Source organism: Oryza sativa, chromosome 2, assembly GCF_034140825.1.
Source record: "Oryza sativa Japonica Group chromosome 2, ASM3414082v1".
Taxonomy (NCBI): Eukaryota; Viridiplantae; Streptophyta; class Magnoliopsida; order Poales; family Poaceae; genus Oryza; species Oryza sativa.
The window spans coordinates 29,974,550-30,002,513 of NC_089036.1; the positions used below are offsets into that span (position 1 = coordinate 29,974,550).

The 27,964-nt window shown below is 45.0% G+C and overlaps 3 protein-coding genes across 6 annotated transcripts; all 3 read right to left on the reverse strand.

Moving 5' to 3' along the window:
• Nucleotides 1-389: 389 nt before the first annotated feature.
• LOC4330499 (protease Do-like 7) lies at nt 390-12,668 on the reverse strand. 4 transcript variants are annotated; one of them, XM_066307747.1, is made up of 25 exons: nt 12,193-12,668; nt 12,015-12,085; nt 11,767-11,867; nt 10,665-10,723; nt 10,154-10,190; nt 9,323-9,448; nt 8,390-8,479; nt 7,915-7,980; nt 7,526-7,582; nt 7,347-7,412; nt 6,764-6,871; nt 6,520-6,600; nt 5,990-6,039; nt 5,408-5,573; nt 4,786-5,286; nt 3,842-4,024; nt 3,652-3,754; nt 3,359-3,529; nt 3,195-3,274; nt 3,074-3,127; nt 2,600-2,827; nt 2,065-2,280; nt 1,814-1,971; nt 1,003-1,114; nt 390-884 (listed from the first exon to the last, which is right to left on the reverse strand). In XM_066307747.1, the coding sequence occupies exons 5-25, from the start codon at nt 10,157-10,159 to the stop codon at nt 708-710; spliced, it is 2,799 nt and encodes a 932-aa protein (XP_066163844.1). In that variant the 5' UTR covers nt 10,160-10,190; nt 10,665-10,723; nt 11,767-11,867; nt 12,015-12,085; nt 12,193-12,668; the 3' UTR covers nt 390-707. The 4 variants fall into 4 exon arrangements, with proteins under 4 accessions (XP_066163844.1, XP_015626110.1, XP_015626114.1 ...); XM_015770624.2 differs by having other exon boundaries at nt 11,767-11,901; XM_015770628.3 differs by lacking the exon at nt 3,074-3,127.
• A 5,467-nt stretch (nt 12,669-18,135) lies between these two features.
• On the reverse strand, nt 18,136-19,673 carry LOC136355288 (uncharacterized). Its single transcript, XM_066307676.1, has 2 exons — nt 19,614-19,673; nt 18,136-19,464 (listed from the first exon to the last, which is right to left on the reverse strand). The coding sequence occupies exons 1-2, from the start codon at nt 19,671-19,673 to the stop codon at nt 18,535-18,537; spliced, it is 990 nt and encodes a 329-aa protein (XP_066163773.1). The 3' UTR covers nt 18,136-18,534.
• On the reverse strand, nt 19,616-23,656 carry LOC4330501 (galactan beta-1,4-galactosyltransferase GALS1). Its single transcript, XM_015770867.3, has 2 exons — nt 22,026-23,656; nt 19,616-20,333 (listed from the first exon to the last, which is right to left on the reverse strand). Exons 1-2 carry the CDS (start codon nt 23,234-23,236, stop codon nt 19,988-19,990), a joined length of 1,557 nt encoding a protein of 518 aa, XP_015626353.1. The 5' UTR covers nt 23,237-23,656; the 3' UTR covers nt 19,616-19,987.
• Between the last annotated feature and the right edge of the window lie 4,308 nt (nt 23,657-27,964).

The window sequence follows — 27,964 nt, forward strand, 5'->3', positions numbered from 1 at the left end:
GCTGCGTGGTTTACATTTGTCATACATGGCACAAAAGGGTTTGACAGATTTGACCATAAGGTTGCATAGATAAAATTAAGTTGCTGTCTTACTCTCTACTCCTACTTGCGTGTCGATTCCTTATTTTTGTACCGGTGAAACGTGCTAGCCTCATTTTCCTGAAGGCAATCTGTTTGCATGTAAAGTAGAAAGCTCGGAGTAGGAAGGTGACCTTTTTTTATTCAGGGAACGCGAAGCCAAAATTGAGTAATAGGCTGGCGGGTTGTGACTGGTGCAGACGGCAGAATGGGGCGGGCAATGGCAAGGTTGAAATCTGTTGCTAGGTAACTCAAAATGATTAACTCGGTTTCAAACAAAAAAATGATTAACAATGTTGTTACGCAGAAAAATGGTTATATGGTCGCTAAAGAGCTAAAGATTTATTATTACTGCAAAAATTGTAGCAATAGAATAGATTATACAAAAAGCAGATGCTGCGGTCTAATTATCCACAGGCAATGAATCCATATATTTTTCTATGAATAACTATATCCTTCAACTTCAAGCATCCTATCCTAATGCCAACCATTCCATCCTGCATTACGCAGGATTCTAGCTTACCAACATGGGCAGTTGGGCACGCATTCCCCATTTCCGCACCTCCATGCTTAGGCTCCCTAAGGAACACCCTCTGAGAGCATGAAGAGTTCAAACACAAACATAGTTGATCACGCTACAGTTGATTGCAACGCTTTTATTATTCCCCTCTTCCATGTGGAAGTCTCTGGTTCAAACCTGAGCTCCCAGGTCGGCCAGTAGTGAAGGTCCTGTTTCAAAGTAAGCACACGAGGTTTGCCATTCAAATGGACGGTCCGCACCCTAACAAATTCACCATTTTCCAATCCCTGAAATAAAAGGTTATCAGTATTAATTCAAATCAATTGAACATAAGCTTGCCAGGTCGATATATCACATGAAAAGACTTGACTATACCAAAGGAAGATAACTATTGATAATACGTACCTTCACCACTTGTATAAAAGTTTCAAGATCTGGAGTTGGCTTCCCATTAACTTCCACTATCCACTGCAGAGCATAGAGACCATATCTATGTACGGGACTTCCATGACACCATCTGCATAAAATATTTGATACTCATTCCTCGTTCCCATTAGGTATCTAAAATGTGCTTAACACCAATGCTATGGACCTACCGCCAAGCCATGTACACATCTTAAATTTTCAACCAACTCTAGATTTACCATCAAGGAGGGAGAATTCTAAATGATTACATATATATGTATATAAGATTTGGAGCGCTACACTACTATTATGACATTGGGAGTGGAATTAGAGGAAACACTATCAATATGGCTTTTATGAAGCTGATTTGCTGTCGGTGCCCAAGATAACACAAATGGGTTTCATTATTGGATAGGATGTACTAGGAAGAGATTGTAAAGTTGGAAAGAACAAAAAAAACATGTGCAATTGAAAGGGTAGAGCTGAACTTGTTGAGACCCTTGACCCCAATTCCTGTTCTCTTCCCTTTATCAGGATAGGGTTACTCGGTTTACACTCTACCCTGACTAAGTGTACTCACCAGGGTTGTTAGATTCAAATTTAAAATTTTATCTAATATCGGGCACAGCTAGTGACCATACCAACTTGAGATACATGGGAATTGTAGAACAGACAAAAACAAAAGACATATCACAAATGCTCGCACTTCTCAAGTGTTGGCATCCCTGAACCCACAGTAGCTATAGGCTTATAGTTCCAATCAAAGAACCCATAGAAGCAACATATAAATTCGGGTGGAGCATGTTCTCACCTAGCAACATAAACTCCATGACCTTCTTCGGGCAAAAAACCAAGTGCGCGCACTGCTGAATGAGGATCCTGGATTATGCATCCACACCAATTCACCATCCGTGTTGTTCCATTGCCATCTCTTACATCGGTTCCAACAATAAGATCAATTTCTTTTCCCTGTTAAATGTTGACACGGTTGAACACATAGATATTTAGATTCATACAGTTTCGTCAAAAAAAAATGGTTGGTTTCTTACAACCAGTCCTCACCTGACGGAATATTGTCATGTTAAGGACTCCATCTGAATCAACAGATTGGTCCAATTTCTGGCAAGCATTCTCGATATCTAGGAAGCATGTAATTGGCTCCTTATTGATAGCAAGGATCATGTCTCCCTGTTCAAGGAGATTTTCTGCTTTGGATCCAGCCAAACAACCTTTGACCCGCAAAACTTGTCTTCGCACAGGGTCCTTCTTAGCTAGAGCCTGCAAGGATAATCATATTGAACAGTAAATATTTCATGCATCCAAAACCTCTCCACTTGCTCATAACACTAGCATATTAGACAAGTCCAAAACCAATCAAGCGAGGTCCTTTACTCCTCTTCCTTACAAACTGCAGCATTTATCTGTCAGCGAACACTTCAAGTGAATGGCATGAATATTTCTCCAGAACAATAAATATTGCACTCGCGTAATTACATAGAACATTCAGGTTGACAGTCCATCAGGAAACGAATCATAGCTGTCCGACCAAGCAGAGCAACTTCAGAAAAGACTAAAGGCAAGGCCAACGTGAAATTACCTGCACCCAGCTATCACTCAATCCATAACTTCTTGCCTTTGAAAGCAAAGTTGGATAGAGTTCCACCTCCAGAAGTCTGATGAATGGTATTGGCCTCCTAACTCCATTGATAATACGAAATGGTCCAGGAGTACCAGAGATTACCTTCTCAAGGACTTGACTTATTGCATATATTGGTATACCTCTAACAAATTGATGATCCTCCGAACTGCTACAACCATATTTCAGCTGGAGAAAATAATTAATTGATTTACAACCCCGATAAGCACATGGAAGAATGGCTAAACTGCTAAGAATGGTGCCATTATACCATTGCTTACAAGCATTAAATGTGTAGGGTATGAATTAATGCTAGGACAAAGAATCTATCAACTTTAGTCAAACATGCAGAAAAGTCTAGGGCCTTTAAGTGTAGTGAATATAGTTTCTTATATTGTCCATTTAGTTGATTGTTCAAGATATCAAACGGCTAACCTTCCGTGTAAGACGGCGTTTTGTTCTTTCTTTTTTTCTTTTGAATAAATGTTCCTGAGAACGTGCAAGCATCATTACTTAGGAAACAGGCTAAAGCAAAGCAACTGTAATGTAAACTAACCTGGGTGGAAAAGCTTGCCCATAATGCTTGAACTCTTCCTTGCTCATCCGTCAATATACCCGAAAATGCACTACCAAAATCTAAAATAAATATTTTTCAATATAGTTATTCTGAAAAAAAAAACAAGACATGAAATCACAAGTTGAAATGTACTTAGAAGGTACCAGTATCGAGCTCAATGACCTCCATATTAATTGCACGATACCGTGGACAGTCAGCTGACCCAATATTAACAGCAGTGCAGGGATTAGTTATGATTGATTTCCTTGATGTAGCCTGCAAGCTTCTACTTAGCCCAACTAGGTAGACAGAATCTCCTCGGCGCAAGGCAGGTTCTACATAAATCCAAAATTATAGCTTAAAATTGGAAGTGGATTGGTAGGTCAGAAAGGTTATTTTTAGTGTGGACATAACTAAATTCAGAGATTAGGGAATTAACACATGAAAGAGAACAAACCAGGAAGAAGCTTAGCAGCCCGGACAACTGATGCTCCAGCTCCTAGTGCAGAAGGGTCATAAGCAACCAATGCAAAATTGTGAACGGGATGCAGAAAAACGACCTAAAAAATAAAAGTGCATAAGCTAATAATAAGTTCAAATTTTGTGCGTTAATATTTATAATGAACAGGAGGGGAGCAAGCTCATACTTCTGCAGGTATTTCAATGGGATATGCAGCAAAAGAAAGCATTATATCAGAGATAGATACAGCAACTGTATTCCTATCAACAGCAACCAGACCCAGACAGTCCGAATGATATATTATTACACCAGTTCCGAAGAAGTGTTGCGAATGCACTCCATCAAGCATGCACACTGGTGGTACATGCACCTATAAAAGGTAGGCATCAGTAAGGCAGTTTTGAACAAGAAACACTACAAGCTCAAAACTAACAAGCACAAGGTAAGCATTGTAGGTACATACAGGTTAAACCAACAGCAGTAGTACAACATTCACCACTCTAAAGTTAAAAGGTGGGGAATATTGCTAAGCACGTAATGGAACAGTAAGAACTAAACTTTATAGAAAAATGACTCAACAAGCAGCGGTGAGGATATACAAGAAAATATTTGTCCAGGTAGTTAGTATTCAGAAAAAGGCCTACAATGCCAAATACTAGGCTTTATACAACTTTCCAGCACCCAAGTAGTTTGTCCAATAACCTATAGACCTGAAATGTTAACCAATGATAACACAATATTGAAACAGATGGCAGGAAGTCTGCCGTTCACTTCAGATGAAAAGATATGGAACCACGACCATCTGGCCCAATAGGCCACATGAGAACAAAATCACCATATAAATCACCCAACACAACAACATTGCTCCCCGCAGAACCATCAGGACAAGTGCTCTAAAGAATGGTCTACAAGTACGCATGCAAGGGTACAAACAAGGAACAGGTGGCCCAAACTTGTAAAGCTTAAGCAGCACAGAAGGCCAAGTATGCCGCGTAACTGCTACAAGGCGGGGTATCAGCAGGAGACTGCATACTGCTTATTTGAAGCTTGGGCAGCATACACCAACACATCAAACTGATGACCATGACTACATGAAAGTTTCTTCTGAAATCAAACATAGATATTGCTCACCTCAAACATTACAAGGGCTGGTTCAATTACTTGTTCTGCCAATGATGCATTACTTGATATTGTTCGAGCAAGGTCAGAACCATCAACACTAGACAGATGCCTCAAACCACCACCTTTTATTTCATCTAAATCACCAGAAGATGATATCGTTCCCTCAGCAGCTATCTCCTCATCCACCCGCCGCCTTTTTTTCTCAACAAGAGAATCTTCACTCGAGTGGGATCCATCTACATTAATCTCATCATCAGTTTGTGTTTTGATGCATCCATCTGTCAAATTCTCAGACTCATGCTGGCACTTGAGATCCATAGGACTAGATTCTGGTAAAGATGAAACAGAATTGGAGTTTGCATCAATAGGACCAGCATGATGAGCTGAAGCTATAAAAGGAGATTCCGGCGGTATAGCTGATTTTGCAGTCCACAAGCCAGTTGCATCATTTCGAGTATATAACTGAGGAGGCGCATACCATTCATGCCGATCAATGGTCACCAGTACAGACTGGATACATAAACAAGATAAATGATCAGTTGTAATTTTTGAAGTGAGTTAATGTTTACTAGGACGCACAGAAATATGACTAATTATCATGATTAAAAGTTTCCAAGGAAGATGTTCCTACCTTATTCCTATAACGGTCGGTGTACTTTACATATTCAAGAGGAACTCTTGCTCCTCTAGATAGTTTTGAAATACATGCAATAAGGTCCCCTAAATTTTCAATATCCTCTCCTGCGAGCTTTTTAATAATAGCATGGCGTGGAACAGATGCCCGAGAGAGCATGTACCTGCATATTATGATGGTGGTTAAGTTGCAGAAAAGGTAAGATAAACAACATCACATTTTAGACAGAATATCAGCTAACAAATAGAAGAAAATTAATGCAGGCAAGACACCAACAGGAAACTTGAAAAGCCAATAAAAAGACAGATATAATCCCAACGTGAAATATTGCAAAGAGATGAATAACATATAAACATAAATTGCAGCTAAAACTCACTAAGGGGTGTTGTGCTCTGAAAGTAATAGCTGTGAAAAATGAAACTTAGTTGGGAGTTCAAACCCGACTCAATTATCATAATCTATTGGAAAGGGATTTATCATATGACCAATGCCTGGTAAAATAGACCAGCTAGAAATCACAACTATGCTTTGATGCCCTTTCAGGAAATGAATATCAGTTGTTATCATCAGATGTCTTACCCTGCCTCAGCAACATATACGAGACCGCATTTGAACCTAAAATTCCTTGCCTACATATAAAAAAAGATTAGTAACGTTTCAATACTCAATAAATATTGTAAACATATAATTTTATGATGTTAAATGACTTTCTAGAAAGAGGGAACATATGATGAAGTATACAATTAAATGAGTTGCAACTATTTTCATGCAAGACCAGAGTAGGGAGGCTAACATTTCTAGCAAAAAGTTCAACATGATCCAATATTTCTAGCAAACTTTGCAGATTTTGACCAAGAAATAATCAAATTACAAGTAAATTTACCAAAGATTCATACTTCAACGTGCTTTCGCACAATATTGGTTTTAACTATCAAATATACATGTTATAGCAGATTAATGGTCAAAGTTTAATCTTGACGACTTTCTAAATTAAAAAATATACACTATCCGATTCATAAACTTATAAACATGTTAATCCAATTATTTGCTAGAGAAGGGGCAGAGAGGGCAACAGCTCAGAAAAGACCATTAAACTGTGGCAAACATACCTGCTGGTACGAAAGTGGATGGATCACAGCACCACTAACTTCCAAGAAATGATTTGGAGTTATAGAGTGCAAATCCTCAACCTGAAGAATCAAATTAGTATGATGTAGGTCGCTTATTAATAGTAATAGAAAAAATAGTCACTAGCGCTGCATCATGTGGTAGGAGTTAGGACTACTCGACTGACGCAAATATACCATTCTCTAATGAGGCAATTAAATAAGATATGCCAGTGCTGCAAATTACCTCCAACTTTACTGTTAAAGGTGTACCACCTCTTTCGATCTGCAAATCTATCTCCTTGCCAACACTGTCATCAAGCAAGGTCTCCATTGCGAGAAACTGTGTTACAACCTGCAATTAGCATAGTATAAATGTCAAATCTATGATATGAAAATTAAAAATGACATAGAAAAAACATTAGTGAACAAAACATAAGAAACTGTTTATATTTTAAGGTTTCTGCGTGTTCAAAGTACCAGAAATAATTTGCCCATGGACAAAAATAAATAAATATTGGTGGGCTGTGGTAAATGTAGCAGTGAAGGTGCATAGCTTAAATTTAGTTGGTGTCAAGTGAAACAAAGCCTTCTTCATAATCTAGTTAAGACGCATACTCAATACAAATTAGCCATAAAAGCTACAATGCCATGGCTGGCCAACCGGAAACGAGGACCCAAAGAACTCATGCAAGGGGATGAGGTCATGAGGACCCCAAGGAGCTCATGCAAAACGTGGCAGCATATGCAGTCATCACAAGATCCTAAGACTGGCTGCCCAACCATAAACCTGTCCACATGATAGTAACAAATTATACAGCATTACTTACCTCATCATTCATGCGAACAAGCACATCACCAGGTTCCAAATGTTTATGTGCAGGTCCTTCTGGAACCTGCAAGGACAGAGTTCAGTTTCATAAATCATGAATGGTACAATACGAGTGAGCTAACTGAAAAAATAAATCAAAATTAAAATTCATGAATAGTAATAAGAATCATAACTTACCACGGAATCAACAACCAGCATTCCAGTCTCGCCTGATGGAGAAACAAGGCGTACCATCTGTACAAATAGAAATAGCAAGTTGCAGATGTTAATTGCAGTGCATGATGTTTTGACATTCAATATGTACACAATGGAAACACATATTTAAATTTTCATTTCTTCAGATAAAGAATCATTAGATGCAAAACAAATATAAACACAGATTAACAGTAATTAGTCACAAATAGCAAGTATAGATCAACTTTAAAAAAAACTCTCGAACAACTTAAATTTATACATTACAAACATATTGAACATGACTATTTTCTGATGCTGACTGATGTCATTCAAATTGCAAAGAGGGTGGAAATTCTAGCCAATAGCAAACCAGCAATGATGCACAAAAATACCTGTTCTGTTTCATTCCTGAGTCCAAGACGCCGAGTTTCTTCAAATCCTTTGTGTTGAAAGGTCACCTTAAAAACAAGGGAAAAGGGAAATGATCTAAGGACTGGCAGGAGGGGGGCAACAAGAATAGGTAGAAATGGCAACACAAACAAGAGTAATAGCCTTTGTTAACTCTAATAATCTCATGGACAGATTGTGCTTTTTAACTATCGCTGTAATAAAAGTACAGCAGTCAGAGGAGCAAAATTGACTATACAATGGCTGCTGCAGCACTCTGTACACTTGTGGTGCTGATCATTGCAAATTCACAAACTTTATCACTGACATACAAAGAAAGAAGAACAATTAAGTGCTAAAATGTTTACTTGTTCACCATACATCTTCAGTAGCTCCACCGTAATAGAAATAAACATCTAATGACACAGCAGGTCTTGGTAAAAAAAATAGAACAATGGGATCATCAGACAGCATGCTCACCTGAAGTGTACCACGAGGAATGTAATCAGATTCAGGCTTGCTACCAAAAGCTTCCCAACTGTCACGTATCAGATTAAGTGCCCTAACAACCTGGAAACAGTTTGGACAAACAATATAATAAACATAAGGGTGCCACGGGCAATCAATAAATATTAAACAGCAATGGCATTCCTATTTGTATGATCTCGGATTTTGGTCAATGCCAAAGTGCCAAACTATAAGTTCTCTCTCTCTCTCCTTGTGATGTCTAGTGCATAATAGGATACTTCATACCATACTTTTACCTGATGAAAATCATTAAGCCAGCTAATCTAGTATAGATGTTAAAGTTAGCCTAATTGCATGTGCGCTTTATAATGACATCATTTTGAACTAGCAGGACCACTTCGTTGTTCCTGTCAATAAGAGACCTTACAATTAATCAATATTAAACAGCAATGCTATTCCTTTTTGTATGAACTCGGATGTCGGTCAATGCCAAATTATATTTTTCTTTCTATCTCTCTCTCTCTCTTCTTGTGATGTCTAGTATAGATGTTAACCTAATTGCATGTGTGCTTTTATGACTCGTATCAATTTCAACTAGCAGGACCACTTCGTTGGTCTTATTAAATAAGAGACCTTGCAATTTTAGAACAAAAGCATAAGCTTCCTGGGCTAAAAGTAGTATATCTATACTCCTTTAAAAGAAGGTAGTGGTGGTGGCAATGAATCTGTCACCCCACCTACTCCCATTGTAAATTTTGCAAGTTAATCCCTGAACTTCTTAATATTAAAAAATATCAAATCTAAATGGATAGCCACATTAAATTAGAGTAAGATGAATATTCCCTATAGCAAAAAAGATGGGTAACACATTAATACGTTTTCTTTTATCCGTAGCAAAGCACATGCATTTAGCTAGTTTCAATGAACATTTTGTAAACAACTTACACGTTCTAATGGAAGGAAAAACGCAGAAGCACTGGAAGATTTACTTCCAGCATTCAGGGCGACAGCTCTTCCTTGACAATCAACAACAGGGGAACCACTAGAGCCACCTTTGGTACCAGATGCAGCCTATAGAAACATATGATTACATTAAAATGACAGAGAGAGTAAAAGGAAAATTAGTGAACCTCTATTGGATAAAAGCAATTGAACTATAAGACAAAATCACGGATAATGGGCATGCTTGGTTTGCTACCATTTCTAACCTTACCAAATTTTAGCAAGGCAACAAACCAACCATACCTACCTTTCCATACCAATATTTGGTAGCTAATAAACTTCCTGACCTAACATCACACCCAAATAGATGAGGTTTCAAACTAAACGTACCACCACATACCTACCTTACCCAAAAAAATAAATAAATAAGGTGTGGCATTAACAAAATTTGATAAGGCTGGTTTCGGCATCAAACTAAAACATGCCCGATATTTCAGAAGATGCATGAACATCACCAATTTGAATTAAACATATACTATTCTCAAATAGATTTCATTCTAGAATGCATACAGTCAGACTTAGAAATTTTGGCCATTATTATATACATAAAAATATTCAAATATGTCATGCAAAAAATTATAAGAGTATATTTGTCACGAGAACTACTTTAATGTCATTATTTTTAAAATGGGTATCATTATATTTTAATATCGATATTGTATGAGCACATCATTCAGATAAGTAATGGTTAAAAGGTGTGTATTAATGTCCCAACTGACAAGTCAGAAGAGAACGAGAGTATGGATGTAATATTGAGTAGCCCGAGAAAAGTACCTGCATGTAGAATGTGTTGAAATCGTTGTACCCATCCCTGTCAAAAAAAAAAGGTTAAACGTAAGATTATATGCAGCAAGGCTGCACATAAAAATTATTAATCATATAGTATTATCTAGTAGAAGCTGGTGGTGGCAAGCTGCTCCATTTGGGTGGGTAGAGAATATAGAGTGAATACGAACTACAAAGTCTTTTTTGCCCAAGTTCGGTGGATTGAAAAGGCTTGGAGAAAAATGAAGCGAAAGGTTGAGATTTAATCCGCTTTCTCCATATGTATCTTCACTTACTGAAACTAAATAAAGTTCGCATAGCAAGTAAACTATGATCTCTGATCCTCTATGATATGTATCTCCCTATATTTTATTACTATTTTCTAAGTTCAGTAGCCAACAAATGAATTTTGTACTATATATTTGATCCCTATGTCCAACAATAGATCCAGGGGTAATCATGAGAAAAGAAAATAGCACTAATGTAATGGGCCGTTATGGTAACTAGAAAGGAGACATACTTCTTGTAGTAAGGTGCTTCTCTATCAAGTCGAGCAAGTGTTCCCGCCAAAATTGACACCTGCATTCGGTGAATGAAAATCAGAAACCGTTGCAGTATGAAACACAATCTATCGGATAATTTTTGAAGTTATTATGCTGATGTGTACCCATGGAATGTAAAGGATTAAGTGATTAACCTCCACATCTAGGTCCAGAAAATGTATATACATATTAATGCATCACTATCTAGTGTTAGTACAAATCATTGTCCCGTCAAAGCATGTCACATAGGACACAACAGAATCTGAATTACCACACTTAAATAGGAAGTAAAATAATTTGTTCCAGTGCCTCTTTCCAGCCTAATATGTGAAATGTTTTGATCTATACCATTGATTGGCACATATCTACAGTTTCTGAGCCAACTAGTTGAAGAGATGTCTCCTGAATCAACAAATATTGATTAAAGGCCCGTAATAGGATGTTGTATGCATTGTCTTTTTCCCTATATGCTAAAATCTTATAAGCACTACAGACCACACAATATTACAGGAAAGAGGAGACAGTTCACTTGCTGAAATGCCAAACTGTACCATTTGATTATATAGTTTTCAGTGAACTACATGTGTGGAACATAGAGGTTTCAATGAATTGTATCATTTTAGCCTTTATTAGATGCAAGAAGAGACAGTTCGCTTGCTGTTGCTGAAATGCCAAACTGCATCATGTGATAATAGAGCCCACAATGAACTGTACGATGTACAGAACATTTGCTTTGTGAGCTCTACATTGTGCTTCTCAACAATGGGTGTGTTTAGTTCGCGCTAAAATTGAAAGTTTGGTTGAAATTGGAACGATGCGACGGAAAAGTTGGAAGTTTATGTGTGTAGGAAAGTTTTGATGTGATGGAAAAGTTGGAAGTTTGAAGAAAAAGTTTGGAACTAAACAAGGCCAATATAAGAAACTAAAGCCTAAAGCCTAACAATTAAAAATGATTGTCCCATAGTCCATAAGAGAATTTCTGGAGATGTAAATCCTAGCAAGTTTCTTGTGCTACATTGCTCATTATATGATAGTTCACAATATCAACTAGGAAAGAGGTTAATCTAGTTTTTACGTAACCTTTTCGCCGCTGTCATTGCCGACAACCCGGATTTCCAGACCAACAGATGCTGCTTCAGGTGCTAGCGGGATCTCATCATACTTAAGGAACTTGATAGCACCTGGATCATAGCGAAAAAAACCAAAATCATGTACCTGTTTCGAGAAGAGGGGGAAAAATTTTGGATTAACATTATGCCATTAGCACAGGGAGAACAAAATAGAATAGAACAGAAATGAAATGAAATGAAATGAAAGCAAACACTTACAGGATCTCTGTACAGGGGATACACGGGGATCTCCTCCCTGTTCACGAACATCGCCTCCGCGACGACAGGCCCTGCGAACACAGCGACAGCAGCATCAAACCAGTAGCACACGAGTCAATGCACAAATCACACGGAAACTCCCGGGGAGGGAAACGGGCGGGATCGGGCGGGCCCCTACCTGGCTTGACGACGTGTCGGTTGGTGAGGATGATGCCCCTGGACTTGTCGACGACGAAGCCGGTGGCGTAGCTGGCGCCGGCGACCTCGGTGTCGAAGGCCCGCGGCGCGGTGGTGCGGAGGACGACGACGGAGGGCACCACGAGTGCCAGCGCCCGGCGCCAGTCCTCCGCCGTGACGGTGGACTCGATCTCCATCGCCAGCTCCCCTCCCGCCTCCTCCTTCGCGGGGCTCTCCATCGATCTGGCCCCTCAAACCTCCTCCTAGGGTTTTTGAGCTCTCTCTCCCCTCCTCCTCAATTCGTCGTCGGAGGTGAGGATTTTTGGGTAGCAATCTCACGCGGGCGATGTGATGGTGGGGCGGTGCGGGTGGGTCGGGGTGGTGGTGAGATCAGCGAGGGTCGCGGGGATGGATGGGAGTGGAGCTGCTGGTAAATGCGCTTGTGGACTCGGCGAGATTTTAGAAGGGGAGACCACCAACCGAGGTCACGCGAACCGGAGGGGGGGATATTTTCGTCGGATCTCCTTCGGATTAGGCCTCTGATGAAAATTTCAGGCTAATCTAAACGTGTTGGGCCAAAACGGATCGTAGTTTCTGTATGATCCATGTGGATTATGGCTACGTTTGGTATAATGGGCCGGATGATCAGTCTACATTCTGTAGGGATTTTGGGCCTAATTTTGCCTAGGCCTATGCGTTTAGCCTAGGGGCGTTTCCTGCCACGTCGACGGCGAAGGTAGGGTGATCTTTGTGGCAGAAGAGAAGGACCTTGTTTCAGATGATGCCCTGTGGGCCTTGTATAAGCAGTGGTGCAAGGCTTTCAACCAGGAGCGTGACCATGCCGAGATGGTTCAGCGCTTCGAAACCTTCAAGAGACGTGTGCAGTGTGCTCCTTGTGGACAGAGCTAACAAGGAAGCTATCAGAGATGGTCTGTCCCGCAGACTTGGAATAATCAAGTTCACTGAGGCCTCTCACATTGCAAGCTATGGGTCCCGTACCCTTAGCCTAAAAAGTTGGCCCAAAAACACTCACCCCAGAGTGTAAGCACCCATATATGTGTGGCTTAAGCCCTGTTTGATTCAGTTTAGGATTATTATAATCTAACTTATTAGGAGTAAGCTTAAACAAACAAGTAGATTATTATAGCAGATTATTATAATCTATAAGTCAGATTATTATAATCTGATAAGCTGCTCTAGAGGAGCTTTTTTCAGATTATTGAGTGGCTAAAGACCCACTACCTCTACATACTTGAGAAAAATTACCCACCTATATCATTAACTGAACAGATAGCTGAGGGCATTATAGACTTTAGCCTTTCAGACCCAATAATCTATGCCTTCAATAATCCAGACAAACAAACAACTCACAACTTATTCTATGCCAGCTTATTATAATCCAACTTATAGTAATCTGGCTTAATAATCTAAATTATAAGAATCAAAAGCTGAAACAAACAGGGCCTTAATTGGATGGAGACGCTATACAAGGCAACTACTCCTACAGTGCGCGTGACCTGGGTGCGGTTAGCATGGGCGAGTGGAAGAAATAATTTCCTCCACCTACCCTTCCCCTCCCACTCCGCCCATTCGATCCTATCCATTCCATCCCCTCCGGCTCCTCTCATCGCACCGCCGTACCCGCCGCTTGTCCTCCCCGTCCGGCGCCAGCTCCGCTTCTCTTCCCACTCCGCCGCACTCGCCGCTCGTCCTCCTCGTCCGCGGCCTCGGCTCCGTCTGTGGATGCGGCGCCGGATGAGGCGGCCGTGGCCGACAGCACCTCGGCATCCTCCGTGGCGGGGGGGTGGACGACAGGTTGCCTTGGCGATGACCCGGGCAAGGCGGTGTTGGCGGCGGATCTGGCAGACGCGGCGGTCGTCGGCGCAAGGCCCTGGAGCGGCGAGCGATTCGAGGCGGCGGCGAAGGGCCGCGGCCAGGAAGGAGGTGGACGGGCTCGGCGACGACCCGGCCAAGGTGGCGGATCTGGCGGACGCGGCGGTCGTCGGCGCGAGGCCCTGCCTCCTCCAGCGCCGCCATGGGGGACGTCGCCGCTCCACGCCTCCCTCCTTCTCCCCGAGCTCCCCTTGGCAGCAAGATGACTCTGATGCGGTGGTCGGCGGCGGATCTGGCGGATTTTTTTTTCTTTTTCATCATGTGGTGTACATACGTCTCGATTTGTTTTGTTGAATCCGTCTTCTTTGAGTTCTTCTCTTCCAATCCCGAATTTTTTCGTGCATTTTCTTGACTTGGTGGCCGGAGGAAGAGTGGCTGTGGCGGGAGCGCTAGTGTTGTGGCGGAAGCTGCGGCGGGAGTGGATTTTGGGAGGGCGATTCTGGGATTTCACGGCGCTAGGGCACGCGCGTGTGAGGCGACGCTGCCCACAGCGCGCGTGCCTGGGGATTTCGGTGTTGCGCGCTCCTCGCGCCGTCCATGTTCCGCGCGGCTTTGCTTGGAGGCGAGGGGCTTAGCTAGGGCGTGCATCCATCTGCCATGCACGCGAAAAGCCTTGCTGGCACCGTGTAGCACCGGTCCAGCTCACCGCACTGTGAGAGGCCTGATGGAAAGATTTCAGAGCTACAGGCCTGGAAAGTAGTGCCTATGGCCAAGCTTTTTGAGGGCGTACCTTACTCACGGGGTTCGGTGATTGTGGGGAGTGCTGATAAAGTCCTCTTTAAGTCCCCATGAATCATCAGCCGCCCAGGATATTTATGTACTAAGCTATGGTGTTATACTTTTAATGTTTAAGGTAGTGCCTGGGAACCAAAGCATTAGCGAGTTATAGCAGGCCGTGCATACGAACAAGCTAATGCCCTGTTATGCAAATAAATGCTTGCTCCTGCAGGTCTAGTTATGTTCTATCTAATCTATGCTTGTGTAAGGTACCCTTAATCTACCATATAATGAAGGGTTAATTAGATACATACCATTAAAAATTTATCAGTTTTGAAATATACCATCAGTATTCGTGTATTTGGAACTATGCCATTACAATTTTACACATATTCAAGATATGCCACTACCTACCGTTTACGAAAAAATTTGGACCAAATTACCCTTTTTTGCTTCTTTTTCTCCCCTCTCCTTTCTTCCACAGCTCAGAGAACAGGCGGCGGCGGAGCGAGCGGCAGCAGCGGCAGCGTCGGAGCGAGCGGCGAGCGGCAGCGGCGGCAGCAACGGCAGCAGCGGCAGCGGCGGTAGCAGCGAGCGGCGAGCAGCAGCGATGGAGCGAGCGGCAGTGGCGGAGCGGGCGGCAGCAGCGGAGCGGCGGCGGCAGCGGCGGAGCGGCGGCGGCAGCGTGCGGAGCGGCGGCGAGTAACAACGGCAGCAGCGGCAGCGGCGGTGGAGCGACGGCATCGGTGAGCGGCAGCGGCGGTGCGGCGGCAGCAGCACGCGGAGCGGCAGCGAGCAGCAGCACGAGCGGCGAGCAGCAGCGGCGTCGAGCAGCAACGGCGCGGCAGCGGCAGCAGCAGCGGCGGTGACGGCGCCGGAGTTGAAGCAGCGGGGAGAGAGAGCTTGAAGATGAGAGAAGAGGGAGAGAGGTAGAAGATGAGGGCATTTTTGTCCAATACATGCAAAATACGTGTCTTAGTGGCACTACTGAAATTACAAACAAATATCAATGGCATCGTTCCAAATACGCAAATAGTAATGGTATATTTCAAAACCGGTGAATTTTTAATGGCATGTATCTAATTAACCCTATAATGAAAGGGTCATCGTAGCCCGACCGACAAAAAAAAAAAATCTCTGAAGCTCATTCTTTTGCTTATTAGGCAGATTTTGAATTTTCAATCTTAAATTTGAAACTGATTTTGAGATTTTCTTTATCGGATTTTTTTCAGCCTTTGCTTTTAGATCGCTATGAACACGTATAAAAAAGTTTTATTCACAAATTACTTTCCATTTGTAAATATGCTATTTCGCTTATTCCACGAAACGATGGGGCTGAACGTTTGCCGCATCTAGGTTAGAGCATCTCTAAGAGAATAGCCAAATGGCTCTCCAAGCTAAAATTTGGAGAGTATGAAGAAAAAATACCCTCCAACAGTCTCTATATTTGGTTGGCTAAGCCATATGGCTGGCCAAATCATAGCAGTCACTGGCCAAATGTGGAGAGTCATTTCAGCTGGCTATCCATGGGTCCCACCACTCCTACCATCTTTCTCTTTGCCTAAATCGCAGTGGATCGTCGCCGCCCGCCTCACGCGCACGCCCTCCTCGCGCGCACGGGGAGCCGCCACAGCCGTTGTCGCCCTCCTCGCGCGCACGGGGAGCCGCCGCAGCCGTTGCCGCCCGCCTCGTCGCTGCCCACGCGCGCGGGAAGCCGCCATCGATGGGCTGCAGATGCAGGAGAAAGAGAAAGAGGAGGAAGAAGAAGGCAACGGAGACTGACAGTGGGTCTTTTTTTTATTTTGGAGATGTAAATAGAGAGGTTGTTGGAGTGAATACCTAGTTTGACTACCCAAATCAGTTAGAGAGTTGGCTATATCAGTATTTGGAGAGCTTAATTTGAAGATGTTGTTGGCGATGCTCTTAAGCAGCTGTTGTTACTTGGACCAGACACAAAAGCCATTGTAGAGCGTGTGACCACGTGGAGCCGCCTAGCCATCACGCGTTATCATTTAGCCTGTCCCCCCTGTTGCTCTCTCATTAGAACAAGTTTAATAGTATAGCCAACTACTGTCTTTAAATCATTTATAGTCAATTTATACAATAGTTACTTATAAATATATACTACACAGTTAATATCTAGTCCTACCTATCATACACATATGTATCTTATATCTTAAAGTCCGTGCTGTAGCTGGCTATAAATTTATAGCACGCTGCTTTTCTCTTTCTCTTTTATCTTCTTAAAATACACTTATAGCTAGCTTTTTTATGAAATAGTCTATTGATGTACCTGCTCTTAAGGTGGTGGAGGAACTTTAGTCCCTCCTTTCTAAACACCACCTTATATCCGTCCGATCTCAGGCCATGCTCCAATCATAGTGGCTAATGGAAAAGTTGGAGACATCCCCAAAAATGCCTACTTATTGCCTAGCCAATCTCGGCATGCACAAGGCCAGCTAGCTCATCAAAGGTAAGTGAAGCCACACACATATGCACTACACTTGTGCAAAACGCCTACTCCCTCCGTCCAAAAAAAAAAAGACACCCTAGTTTCCGTACCCAATATTTAACCGCCGTCTTATTTAAAAAAATTATAAAAAAAATAAAAAGACAAGTCACGCATAAAATATTTATCATGTTTTATCATCTAACATCAATAAAAATATGAATTATAAAAAAAATTTATATAAAACGGATAGTCAAAGTTGAACACGGAAAACCAGAGTTTGTCTTTTTTTAGGATGGAGAGAGTACCTCAGCTTTGTCATTTCCAGATTCAGCACAACAGTATTCAATGCAGAATAGTAGCAGCCTACTGTATGTTTGCTTGCGTTCCAAGTGCTCACCAGACAAGCTACTAGAAGAGAAGCACACTGCTAAGGGCATCAGCAATGTGAGCCACTACTAGAAGAGTGTCCTCATTAACCGAGGAGGGCACTCATAGAGTGGCTATAGAGTACAACCTCACGATGTATTATCCCCCTGAGCAGTGGCTGAGGGCACTCATAGAGTGGCTATAGAGAACAACCTCACGATGTATTATCTCCCTGAGCAGTGGCTTCAAAATCCAAAGCAACCGGGTGGGGGTACTCAGGCCACAGTGGGTGTCCTAGTCCACAGTAGCCCCAGGTGGCAAATTCCCGAAATACCCTGGAACCCTCTAGTCAATTCCGATCGAGACGAGCCCAACCGTACCTGTGGGTTCGTTCGTTGCCGTTTCAATTCGACACCAATCACACCACACGGCGTCGGCGACGACCGTTCTCTCTCTCGCTCAGTGTCTCCCCCAAATTCCAATTCCACATCATCAAAAAGCAGAGTTCAAACACAGTTTACACACAAAAATGCTTAACTGAACCAAACATAGTACTACATGGGAGTAATAGTAGTACACAAGGAAGGAAGGACCAGGCCTAATACTTGCTGATCCATCCAACAACTTATACGATCCATTATCTAAGAAAACAGCTTATACAATCAAACAAAAACTCCTTAAGACCAAGCCAAGAACTAGAAGAAAATACAGCAAGCATCACAAACTAGTAAGTAAGCTACAGGAGGTTCTTACTTAAAAACCTTAACAACCTCCTTAACCTGAAAGGCTAATACGACTTACTTAACCACGCGAAATCAAGATCGAGCAAGAAGTATGGATGGATTAGTGCTTACTCTAATATGGCAACTAATCCAACCAAGACAGGGGCGAGAGGAAGAGATCAACAAGAGATTTTTAAGTATGAATGTCTTCATACTTAGAACTAATCCAATCCTCGTGGTGGTGTTGCTCCTCGCCGTGCGGTTGCAGGTGCGGGTGGTGGTGGTGCTTCTGCTGCTCGCGGTGGTGGGTCGGCGCGACCATCATGCCGGTCTGGAGCGCGTCGACATGGGAGCCGACCTCGATGGCCTTCTTCCGGATCGAGGCCGCGGACAGCGTGCCGCCGTCGGGCTCGCGGGGCTCGCCTGCGCCGCCACCCTCTGACGGCGAAGCCAGCAAGGAGATCTCCTCGGGGAAGTTGAGCCGCGCCGACCGGCCGCGAAGGTAGAACACCGCAGGGTCGTCGTCGTCGGAGTGGCGGCGAGGTGGCCAGATCCGGCCTGGGCTTGCCGGATCTGGCCTCGGGCAGCGACGGCGGCGGCTCGCCGGCGAGGTCAGCGCCGGTCGCCCTCCTCCCGCTCCCCTCTCTCCCTCCAGCCGTCGCCGACGAAGCTCATCATCATCGTCGCCGACCGCCCTCTCTTCGCCCGCATCGCCGCCACCTTCGTCCTCCCGCTCTCCCTCCTCTTCCTCATCCACATCGCCATCTCCCACACCCTCTTCTCCCACATCGACTCCGCCCTCGACTCTGCCGCCCCCGGCACCTCCGCCCAGCGCCGCCTCGCCGACGACTGGCTCGCCCTCCTCCTCTTCAAGGCCGCCGAGCTCCTCCCTGCCGTCGCGGACCTCCCCGCCCGCCGGTCGATGGCGGCCGGTGGAGCGGATCGACGAGTGGGCGCCGCCGTGGGAGAGAGGCGAGGGGGCGAGGGTAGGAAGGGGATTTGGGGGGAGCGGTGAGGAGACGGGAGTTCGCAGCGGGTCTCCTCGCAGGGGCGAGGGCCGGCTCTCCGCGAAAAGCGAGCGCTCCTTGCATAGAGCCGCGTCTCCCAAGGAGTAGACGCGCTCCTAGCTGGGGAGACGGCTCACGCCGAAAAGAGGACGGGAGGGAAACGGCCGTTTGTGAGGGGACGGGTCGAAGGTACCCATTGCTGATGGCCTAATGGATAGTACAGAAGAGTAATGTGCAATCCAGATTTACACACAAAACAACAAACACTGCATGTAACCCCGGAGGGAGATCTATCAAAGAATCTACTGTAAAAAGGCAGGGCCATAAGTTTACAGTTTACACAGATCTATAATAACAGATGTGGGGGTAAGGAGAAAAGAGAAAGGAGAAAATGGAGCAAAAACAGCAGTGCTCCTGTAGAGAATGGCATGTCAATAAAAAGAACCAAAACTTTACACCACTTGGACCAACCCACTTGCAAGCTCTTCCCTCTGCTTACCAGCCAGACACGGTGGCTTGCAACAGCAGAAGCGTGAGCCCGTCTCAACTCTCAACCAGGCATCCTAAACAATATCATCAGGTATATATGTAGACTGTAGTTATGTACCGGCAGTCTTCAGTAGTTCAGTTGCTATGTGCCTATGTATGAGCAGATCCAATTGCTTCCTTCTCAAACCGCTTGATCTGCCCAGCCAAACGCTTCATGTTATCATCGTATACGTAAGGGATCCCCTCGAACATCAACTTACTACCATTGACCGGCACCGGCACAAATTCCCGACAAGGCTCTCCCATGACATTGATCGAATTGTGATAGTGGTAGTATCTGATCAGGCTTTCTGTCTTATGGGTTGTCCTCCCGTAGACATTCTGTGACATGTGTACGCCGGCAGAGTATGCGTTTCGGGCCTGGATCGCATATTTGCGATCTCGCCTAACTTTGGTAATTGAATTGCGGAAGACAAGCTTCTCAAAACCCCATTCCCTGCATATGAACGGCACACGTAATATGTTTTAGCATCAAACAGTGTCAAACCTACCAATCTAAACAGTTACTATAATTGTTTCCTTGCAAACAGACATAAAAGCATGATAGAGCATAAAAATTCAACCTTTTGGTGTTAAAAAAGGTCTTTTTTTTCAGGAACCAACAGTCATGAGCCCTTTGTTGTGTAAAAATTGGGCCTTTTACAGGCGCCAACATTCACAACAGCACTTGTACAGGCAATGACTTGCCCAAAGATCAAGAATGCAGATAGAAAGAGCATCTATAGAAAATTATATATATATATATATATATATATATATATATATATATATATATATATATATATATATATATATATATATATATATATATAGACATCAATATGAATGTGGGAAATGCTAGAATGACTTATATTGTGAAACGGAGGGAGTAGTTGTGAAGTCAAATTTGTTAGCAGGGGTTACATAATAATAATAGATGATGCTCTGAATATTCCGTAAAGAAGTTTCTTGCACATAGATAGTTTCACTTTCATGTAATACATGGAAATCTATACAGTATTATTCAGCAAAGCATGGTGAGAGTTTTTAGACATCAATTAATTTCATTAATTGCATCCCTTTTTCCTGGCCAGACATTAGTTGTGTTCCTTTAGTGACCTTAATTAGTTTGCAGTTTCCTACAATTATGGGCCTGTTTAGATCCCCTGGCAAAATTTTTCACCATCTCACATCGAATATTTGGACACATGTATAGAGTATTAAATATAAACGAAAAAAAATAACTAATTACACAGATTGTGTGTAAATTGCGAGATCTTTTAAGCCTAATTGCTCCATGATTCGACAATGTGGTGCTACAGTAAACATTTGCTAATGACGGATTAATTAGGCTTAATAAATTCATCTCGCAGTTTACAGGCGGAATCTGTAATTTGTTTTGTTATTAGTCTACGTTTAATACTTCAAATATATATGTCTGTATATCCGATATGACACGCCAAAACTTTTCACCCTGGATCTAAACACAGCCTATGTTGGCAAAGATGATGAATTGCGATGACTTATGTCCATCACCTACTCATCCCAATGAATAAAGATGGAGTACCTCAAACCAACTCTTAAAAGAAAATTGGATCTTTTGTACCGAACTAACCGAAGCCTATGCAAAGTTAACTTGAAGGAACATACCAGTCAGAAATCAGAATACAATACAAGACATGGTTACACACTTGAACATACCAGTCAATCAACGTCTGCAGTCTGGACTTGCAAGTTGAAATACTACTACTATATTATACTACAGCTCATTGCCCAACTGATCAACAAATTGCACAAATAAGTAACCGCTGACTTACTTAACCTCGTCTAGAATGTCTGATAGATTAATCAACACAATGCACATTCCATGGCAGACAACAAACTACCCAAAAGAAAAATGCTACCGAACCCAGCAGAATGCACCCTGCAGCCTAAAACTGATATACTGAACGGCTATAACAAAAAAAATTGCAAAATTTTCACAGCATTTGCTCTAATTCACGCAAAAGTACTCAAATATCCTACATTCAAGCACCCCCTAAATCTGAAAAACAAAATAGCAGATATGGAATTTCTTCGATATAAAATGGGAGTAGGTATGCAAGAAGAGGACCAAAATTAGAACATGCGAGGAATCAAAAAGACAAACCTTGAGTAATCCTTGCTTGGATCCTGCACGCAGAGCTTGCTGGACATGGGATTCTGCTCGATGGTGAACTGCGAGTATCCCGAGAGCTTGCCGAGCACCTGGTCGAGCGTCTGCCCATTGGGCAGGTAAATGTACTCATCGACGTCGAAGAAGAAGGTCCAATTGGCGGCGTGCCTGTACCGGTGCAGGCAGTCGTTCACCACCAAGAACTGGTTGTAGTAGTAGCCGTCGTACTCCGCCTGCGCCCGGATGTCCTGCACCGTGAGCCGGCCGGCGCGGACCCACGGATCCAGCACCGCCTTCACCTCCGGGCTGATGCCGCCGGCGTCGTGGAAGACGAAGTGCGACCTCGGCCCGAAGAAGTGCGCGTGGTAGGCCACCCACTCCCGCATGCGGCTGGCGCTGAGGTTGCCGTACAGCGACGAGCCGCAGTAGAGGTAGTCGTACGGGAACGGCGGGCTGAAGCGGGACTCGTCGTACGAGCCCGGGGCCTCCTCGAGCGCCACGAAGCGCTCGTAGCGGCGGGAGGTGGTGGAGTAGTAGGCGTGGACGAGCAGCTTGCCGCCGGCGTTGTCGGCGTTGGGGTTGGATGGGAAGGTGCAGTTGACGACGACGACGGTGTAGACGCGGCCGTACCCCCAGTCCGGGAGCATCTTGTACGCCTTGGTGCGGACGGGGCGCGGCGACGGGTTGCCGGCGGTGGGGTTGGGCAGCCACTCGCATTTGAAGTAGGGGTTGCTGAACACATGGGTGGGCTTGGACGCTAATCCCACGATGGCGAACGTCCGCGGCCCGCCGCGGTACGCGCCCATCTGAACGAACAGCGCCGCCGCGCTGCCGTACGGCCGGAGCTCACGCTTGTTGGGGTCCTCCACCCGCGCCGGCCTCGCCGCCCTAGCCAACCGCGCGGGGACTGCGCTAGCAACGGCGGCCGGCGCGGTCTTGGCCGTGTCGGCGGTGGAGTTCTCCGACCGGATGACGCCTGCGCTCGCGGCGGCGGCGGCGGGCGTGGCGATGAGGGAACATGGCGAGGCCGAGACAGAGGCGGTGGAGCGCGCCGCGGTGAGCAACGAGCCGTACGGCTGGAGCTGCCACAATGCGACGAACACCGTGAGGAAGGCGAGCGAGAGCACGAACGACTTGATGTCGACGCACGGGACGAACACTCCGCCGCCGCCGCCGCCCGCGTCTTTCCTCGCCCCGTTCTTCATAGCTACCTACACCCCGCCGCGCGCCCCCTCTCCGCCGGACGCCGCCCCGCAGCAGCACGACGAACCGCGTGGCGAGGCAGATCGGCGGGCAGAGAAGGCCAAGGTATCACGCCTCAAGAGGGGCGCGGAGAATGTAGAAGGCGATGATGCGAGAGGCGGAAGGGGACGGGAGCGGAAGGTGATGAGGCAGGCTGCTGGTGTCGCGCGTGAACTGAACCCTCAATCCAGCGATCGATCGATCGATGGATGGATGGGTCGGTCGGCGAGACGAGACGAGACTAGACGGCGTGGAGAGGAGAGGAGAAGGGACGCTTCTGGACTCCTCGCCGTGGGGGTGTGAATTGTGATGGGAAATGGCAGAAACGGGATATGGGGGCCGGGCCGAGCCGCGCGGCGAGGCAGCGGAGCAACAGTCAAGGCAGGTTGCCTTCTCCTTTCCTGGTGTGAGTTATGGCCACCGGTAGCCGTGGTGGTCGCTCCTGCCGCGTTTACTGCATCACGTACCCGCAATGCGCGTCCCCACCAACCGTAGTGCGGCCCCCCGCCCGCCTGGCGGTGCAATGCAAACACCAAGAAAACGGCCGGGGAATGGGAACGCGAAAAGATTAGGATGCCAGCCAGGTTCGTTCAGCCCGTCGTACCGGCGGCCGGTGATCGCGTCGTCGCCGATCTCGTAGGCAGAGGCCGTGTTGCAAAGTTGCCCAAGATTTGTTGTGTTGTTTAGGATAGATATGATGGTATGGGGGCAGTGCATCGGTGACGCATCCGAGACACCACTGGGCAATGCATGCACTGCATGCCATGCAGCTCCAAAGGCCGTGCTCCGCTGCATCAACGTGTCAGCGCAGAGCTTCACCAGCAGCTCGTTGATCGTCACAGCACTGCACTTTTGTTCTGTTCTGATCCAGGATAAATAATACGGCGTGCTCCAACAAAGCGGCCGAGCAGTTCTAGAATTCGACGTGTCAGCGAAATTGCGGTTCTCGTATTCCTTTCTCTTTCTCTCTATCCGTCTGAAGAAGATCGTCATCTCGTCGGTCTAATTTTCCCGGCCTTCCTCGCTGGCTCTCCGGCCGCGCTCCCCTCTGCTTGCAGCCTTACACCTGTATCGTGCACGCCAACAGTTCATCGTCCCCATCAAGGTCACACCTTTCCAACAGAGGGCCCCTCAATACTTTCGACTTTCTCCTTTATGATTTTCGGAAGTATTAGTACCCCACATTTCTAACGATGCATATGCTAATCCAATGTATATTCTTAATTCTGCACTATAGAACTCTACAAGTCTATTATAGATGCTTGCTTTCCGTGTGGTTGTGCCCAACCGCATCAGCACTAACGGTGATTAAACTTCCAGGTAGGAACACTACTCTATGATTACGAGGCGGCAGTTTTCTTTATTTTTTTTTGCCTTTTCTTTTCTCTCTGTTGGATGCTGAGAGCCCGAGATGGCAGTTCGAGCTCGGGGGAGGTAATTTCTGGCGACGTGCGTCCTTGGCGATTTGTATCTGAACTGTCAGTATTTCGATCTAACATCTGCTTTCGCGCGGGCAGGCTGTATCGTCTGCTTGCCGTAACCGAATCGAATTTGCCCCGGTTGATGATGGCAACGAGATCGCTTCGCGTTCTTGAATGTCTCCATACAACACCACCCATCTTCGAAGTCAGATCGATGCAAGTATCGAAAAAGGTTTTTAATCTCACTACTGGATTAAATCGGCACGATAACATGTTTTTCCATCGTCGCTTCACAGAAGAACGGTTGTTTCAGCAACTGACAACAGCCTCACAGGGAAACTTGAACGTAACTCGGGTCTGAGAAATACGGTGGGTTATGCGTCCATGTCGACGAAGACGTATCATCCAATGAAAGCAAACACATTCCAAATCTAATTTCGCAACTAGAATGTCACAGTCCGTTGATGGAAGGTCAATGTGCCGGAAAGGGAGGGCCAATGTTTGCCCGTGACAGATTCAGAACAATCCCTTAATTACCTTGCTGATTCGGGAATATTTTGCTTTCAGACAGCACCCTGAATCACAAAGCTTATCTATATAAAATGTCGCAGCGATCATCAACTCACACACGTGAACAAGCATAACCCCGTTTTTCAGTCCAAGGTTCCAAGTTGGTTCCTTTGATAATCCGTAACCCACCAGCAACACCGACTCCTCCATACTCAAACCTTTTAGCATGAATTGGCTGGATTCTTTGGTGAAAGAGCTATCATGTAACACGAGTAACATAAGGGTTCAGGCCCATCAGATTACGCAATCTGCGGCACAGTCATTCAAATCAAAACCAACAATGGAATAAGACAGGTAACGCATATTTGGCATAGAAAAGTAATATCACGAGGTAGCAGCAGTAGTAGTATAGTCGCACCTGGTGGAGTAATCTGCTGGGGCAAGAAGCGAATGTACGTACCACCAACCACACCATTTGCGCCGTTTGCGGCTTTGCGCGTCGATACCCCACGAAAGACAGAAGAAGAAAGCGAAGAGAGCCAAACCTTTGTCTTCAAGCTGGGAAGAGCGCCACGCGAACCCGCGAGGCGTTAGCTGTCACGACAAACGCCGACTGTACCAGGCAGCGACGCAAGCGTGCCGATGATAAACACCGGAGTACTCCCTAATACTAAGTAAGAAAATCGTTTAGAACAATGTTTAAATTAAACTTTAGGAATATAAATCATGAATAACTCAAGTTGTTGAGTTTGAAAATGTAAAAATTTGTCTTGAAAAATATTTTTATAAAAATATACATATACCACTTTTCAATAAATATTTTTATATAAATAAGAAGTTAAATTTATGCTTTGAAGACTGTGTCGCTGTCCAAAATAACTTTCTTTACGAGTATAGAGGGAGTACAGTAGTAGTACGTGGAACCAGCCCGACGCGCGCGCGCGCCGCGCGGCGGATCGCGACACGACCGGGAGACGCCTCGGCCCATCTGTATAATTTGAGCCACGCAATCTCTACTGTACATGCAGGCGCACATGAAGGGAGGTGGTAACGTTGCTGGCGCGCGTAGTGAGACATCGCCGGCCGCGCGGGGCGCGACGGGGCGGCGGGGCCAGCTGAACCAACGGTAACTGGCAGCGGTTGGCGTCTCGCGACACGTGACCGTGACGGCGAGCTCCGCGACACGATGTGGGGTTTGGGTGTGCGTGTGCGGCGCGGGCCAGTCCTCCCGTTGGTGGGTCGCCTTTCTCTTGGCTCTGCGTGCTGCAAAGCGAAAGCATGGCCATACTCGTTGGTCAGCTCGCCTCGTGTTTCGTCCCGATTTACGGTATCAGCGGTCGGGTCCAGCCAGCCCAGGATCGAGGAAAGGGAACAAATCATCGATACTACGGCTATGTTTAGAGCTGAAAAAGTTGAGAGGCTGGAAGAAAGTTGTTAGTTTGGAGAAAAAATTGGTAGTTTATATGTGTAGTAAAGTTTTTGATGTGATGTAATGTGATGAAAAGTTAGGAATTTGGGGAACTAAACACGGCCTACTAGTACATACTCCCTCCGTTCTATAATACAAGAGATTTTAAGTTTTTGCTTGCAACGTTTGACCACTCGTCTTATTCAATATTTTTTGAAATTATTATTTATTTTATTTGTGACTTACTTTATTATCTACAGCACTTTAAGCACAACTTTTCGCTTTTTATATTTGCAAAAAAAAAAATTGAATAAGACGAGTGGTTAAACGTTGTAAGTAAAAACTTAAAATCCCTTATATTATGGAACGGAGGGAGTAATTTTTTTACTGTTTTCTTTAGCCAGGAAGACTTTTTACAGTGTAGTGTTATTACGACTGGGCGCTATATTTGCTATAGCAAAGTGAGTAGTAGTACTGCTGCTCGCTGCCTTTGCACAGGCTACCACCGCGATCGCGAAATACCGGAGTGCGGGCACTGTGCGGCAGGTGATCAGCAGGCAGGGGCGCAGGGCATTCACGTTTCACAGTAGTGGGCATGAGCGCGCTGCGGAACAACTGTCACACACTCGCACCTGAGGACGCGATGCCAACCAAAATGCTTCGACGATGCCAACCAAAGTCGCATGGCGCACCGGCTGCGTCACAACTCACGACTACACCGCGCCGCCGTCGCTTGTGTAGTTGTGTTGAGGATGAATAGAGACTATAGAAGTACATAGGGAAGCCGTGATCTACTCGACGGCGAACATCGGGATGGCCTTTCGGCCTCTGACGACGGCGAGGGCGTTGGGCTGTAATTATTAGCCTGTAAAGAAGCCCAGATGGCTGTCGACTGGGTGGCCTACATACAGTTTTGGGCAGCAGGCGAAGAGAAGATGAATTGGGCCGTAATGGTGATTTGAGCCATAATGGTGATTTGGGCCCAATACAAATTTCGCGACAAGAAAGGAGCCCAGAGAGATGGCGGGCCTGGGGTGCACAGCACCGATAGTTTTATTGGGCCATCATGGTGAATTGGGCCCTTATAAGGCTCCGAAAAATAAGGGCCTGTTCACTTTGATGTCATTTTTAACCTTATCAAATTTTAGTAAAGTTGCCAAAAAAGTGGCTACATTTAGTTTGCTGCCAAATTTTGGTAACTATATAAGAAATCCTGTCAAAATTTTGGTAATGCCAAAATTTGGTAAGGTTTTTTTTTTGGCATCAAAGTGAACAGGCCCTAACTTTGCACTTGAGCACCCAAAGAATTCTGAACAAGTCTTTTTTTCAGATTGTTCTGCAGGGAGAATAAC

Bases quoted from the DNA above. Each gene is read 5' to 3' on its own strand.
- LOC4330499 (XM_015770624.2), bottom strand. From the start codon at position 12,430: ATGGAGAGCCCCGCGAAGGAGGAGGCGGGAGGGGAGCTGGCGATGGAG. The intron at 5,287-5,407 runs GTAGGAACATCT...TTATGTATCCAG, and splicing joins CCGACCGTTATAGGAATAAG to TCTGTACTGGTGACCATTGA. The intron at 885-1,002 runs GTACGTATTATC...CTTTTATTTCAG, and splicing joins CTTTTATACAAGTGGTGAAG to GGATTGGAAAATGGTGAATT.
- LOC136355288 (XM_066307676.1), bottom strand. From the start codon at position 19,673: ATGGCCCTGCCTTTTTACAGTAGATTCTTTGATAGATCTCCCTCCGGG. The intron at 19,465-19,613 runs GTTTGTTGTTTT...CTCCCCAGCTAG, and splicing joins CCTCCGGGGTTACATGCAGT to GAGCGCGTCTACTCCTTGGG.
- LOC4330501 (XM_015770867.3), bottom strand. From the start codon at position 23,236: ATGAAGAACGGGGCGAGGAAAGACGCGGGCGGCGGCGGCGGCGGAGTG. The intron at 20,334-22,025 runs GTTTGTCTTTTT...GTTCATATGCAG, and splicing joins CCAAGCAAGGATTACTCAAG to GGAATGGGGTTTTGAGAAGC.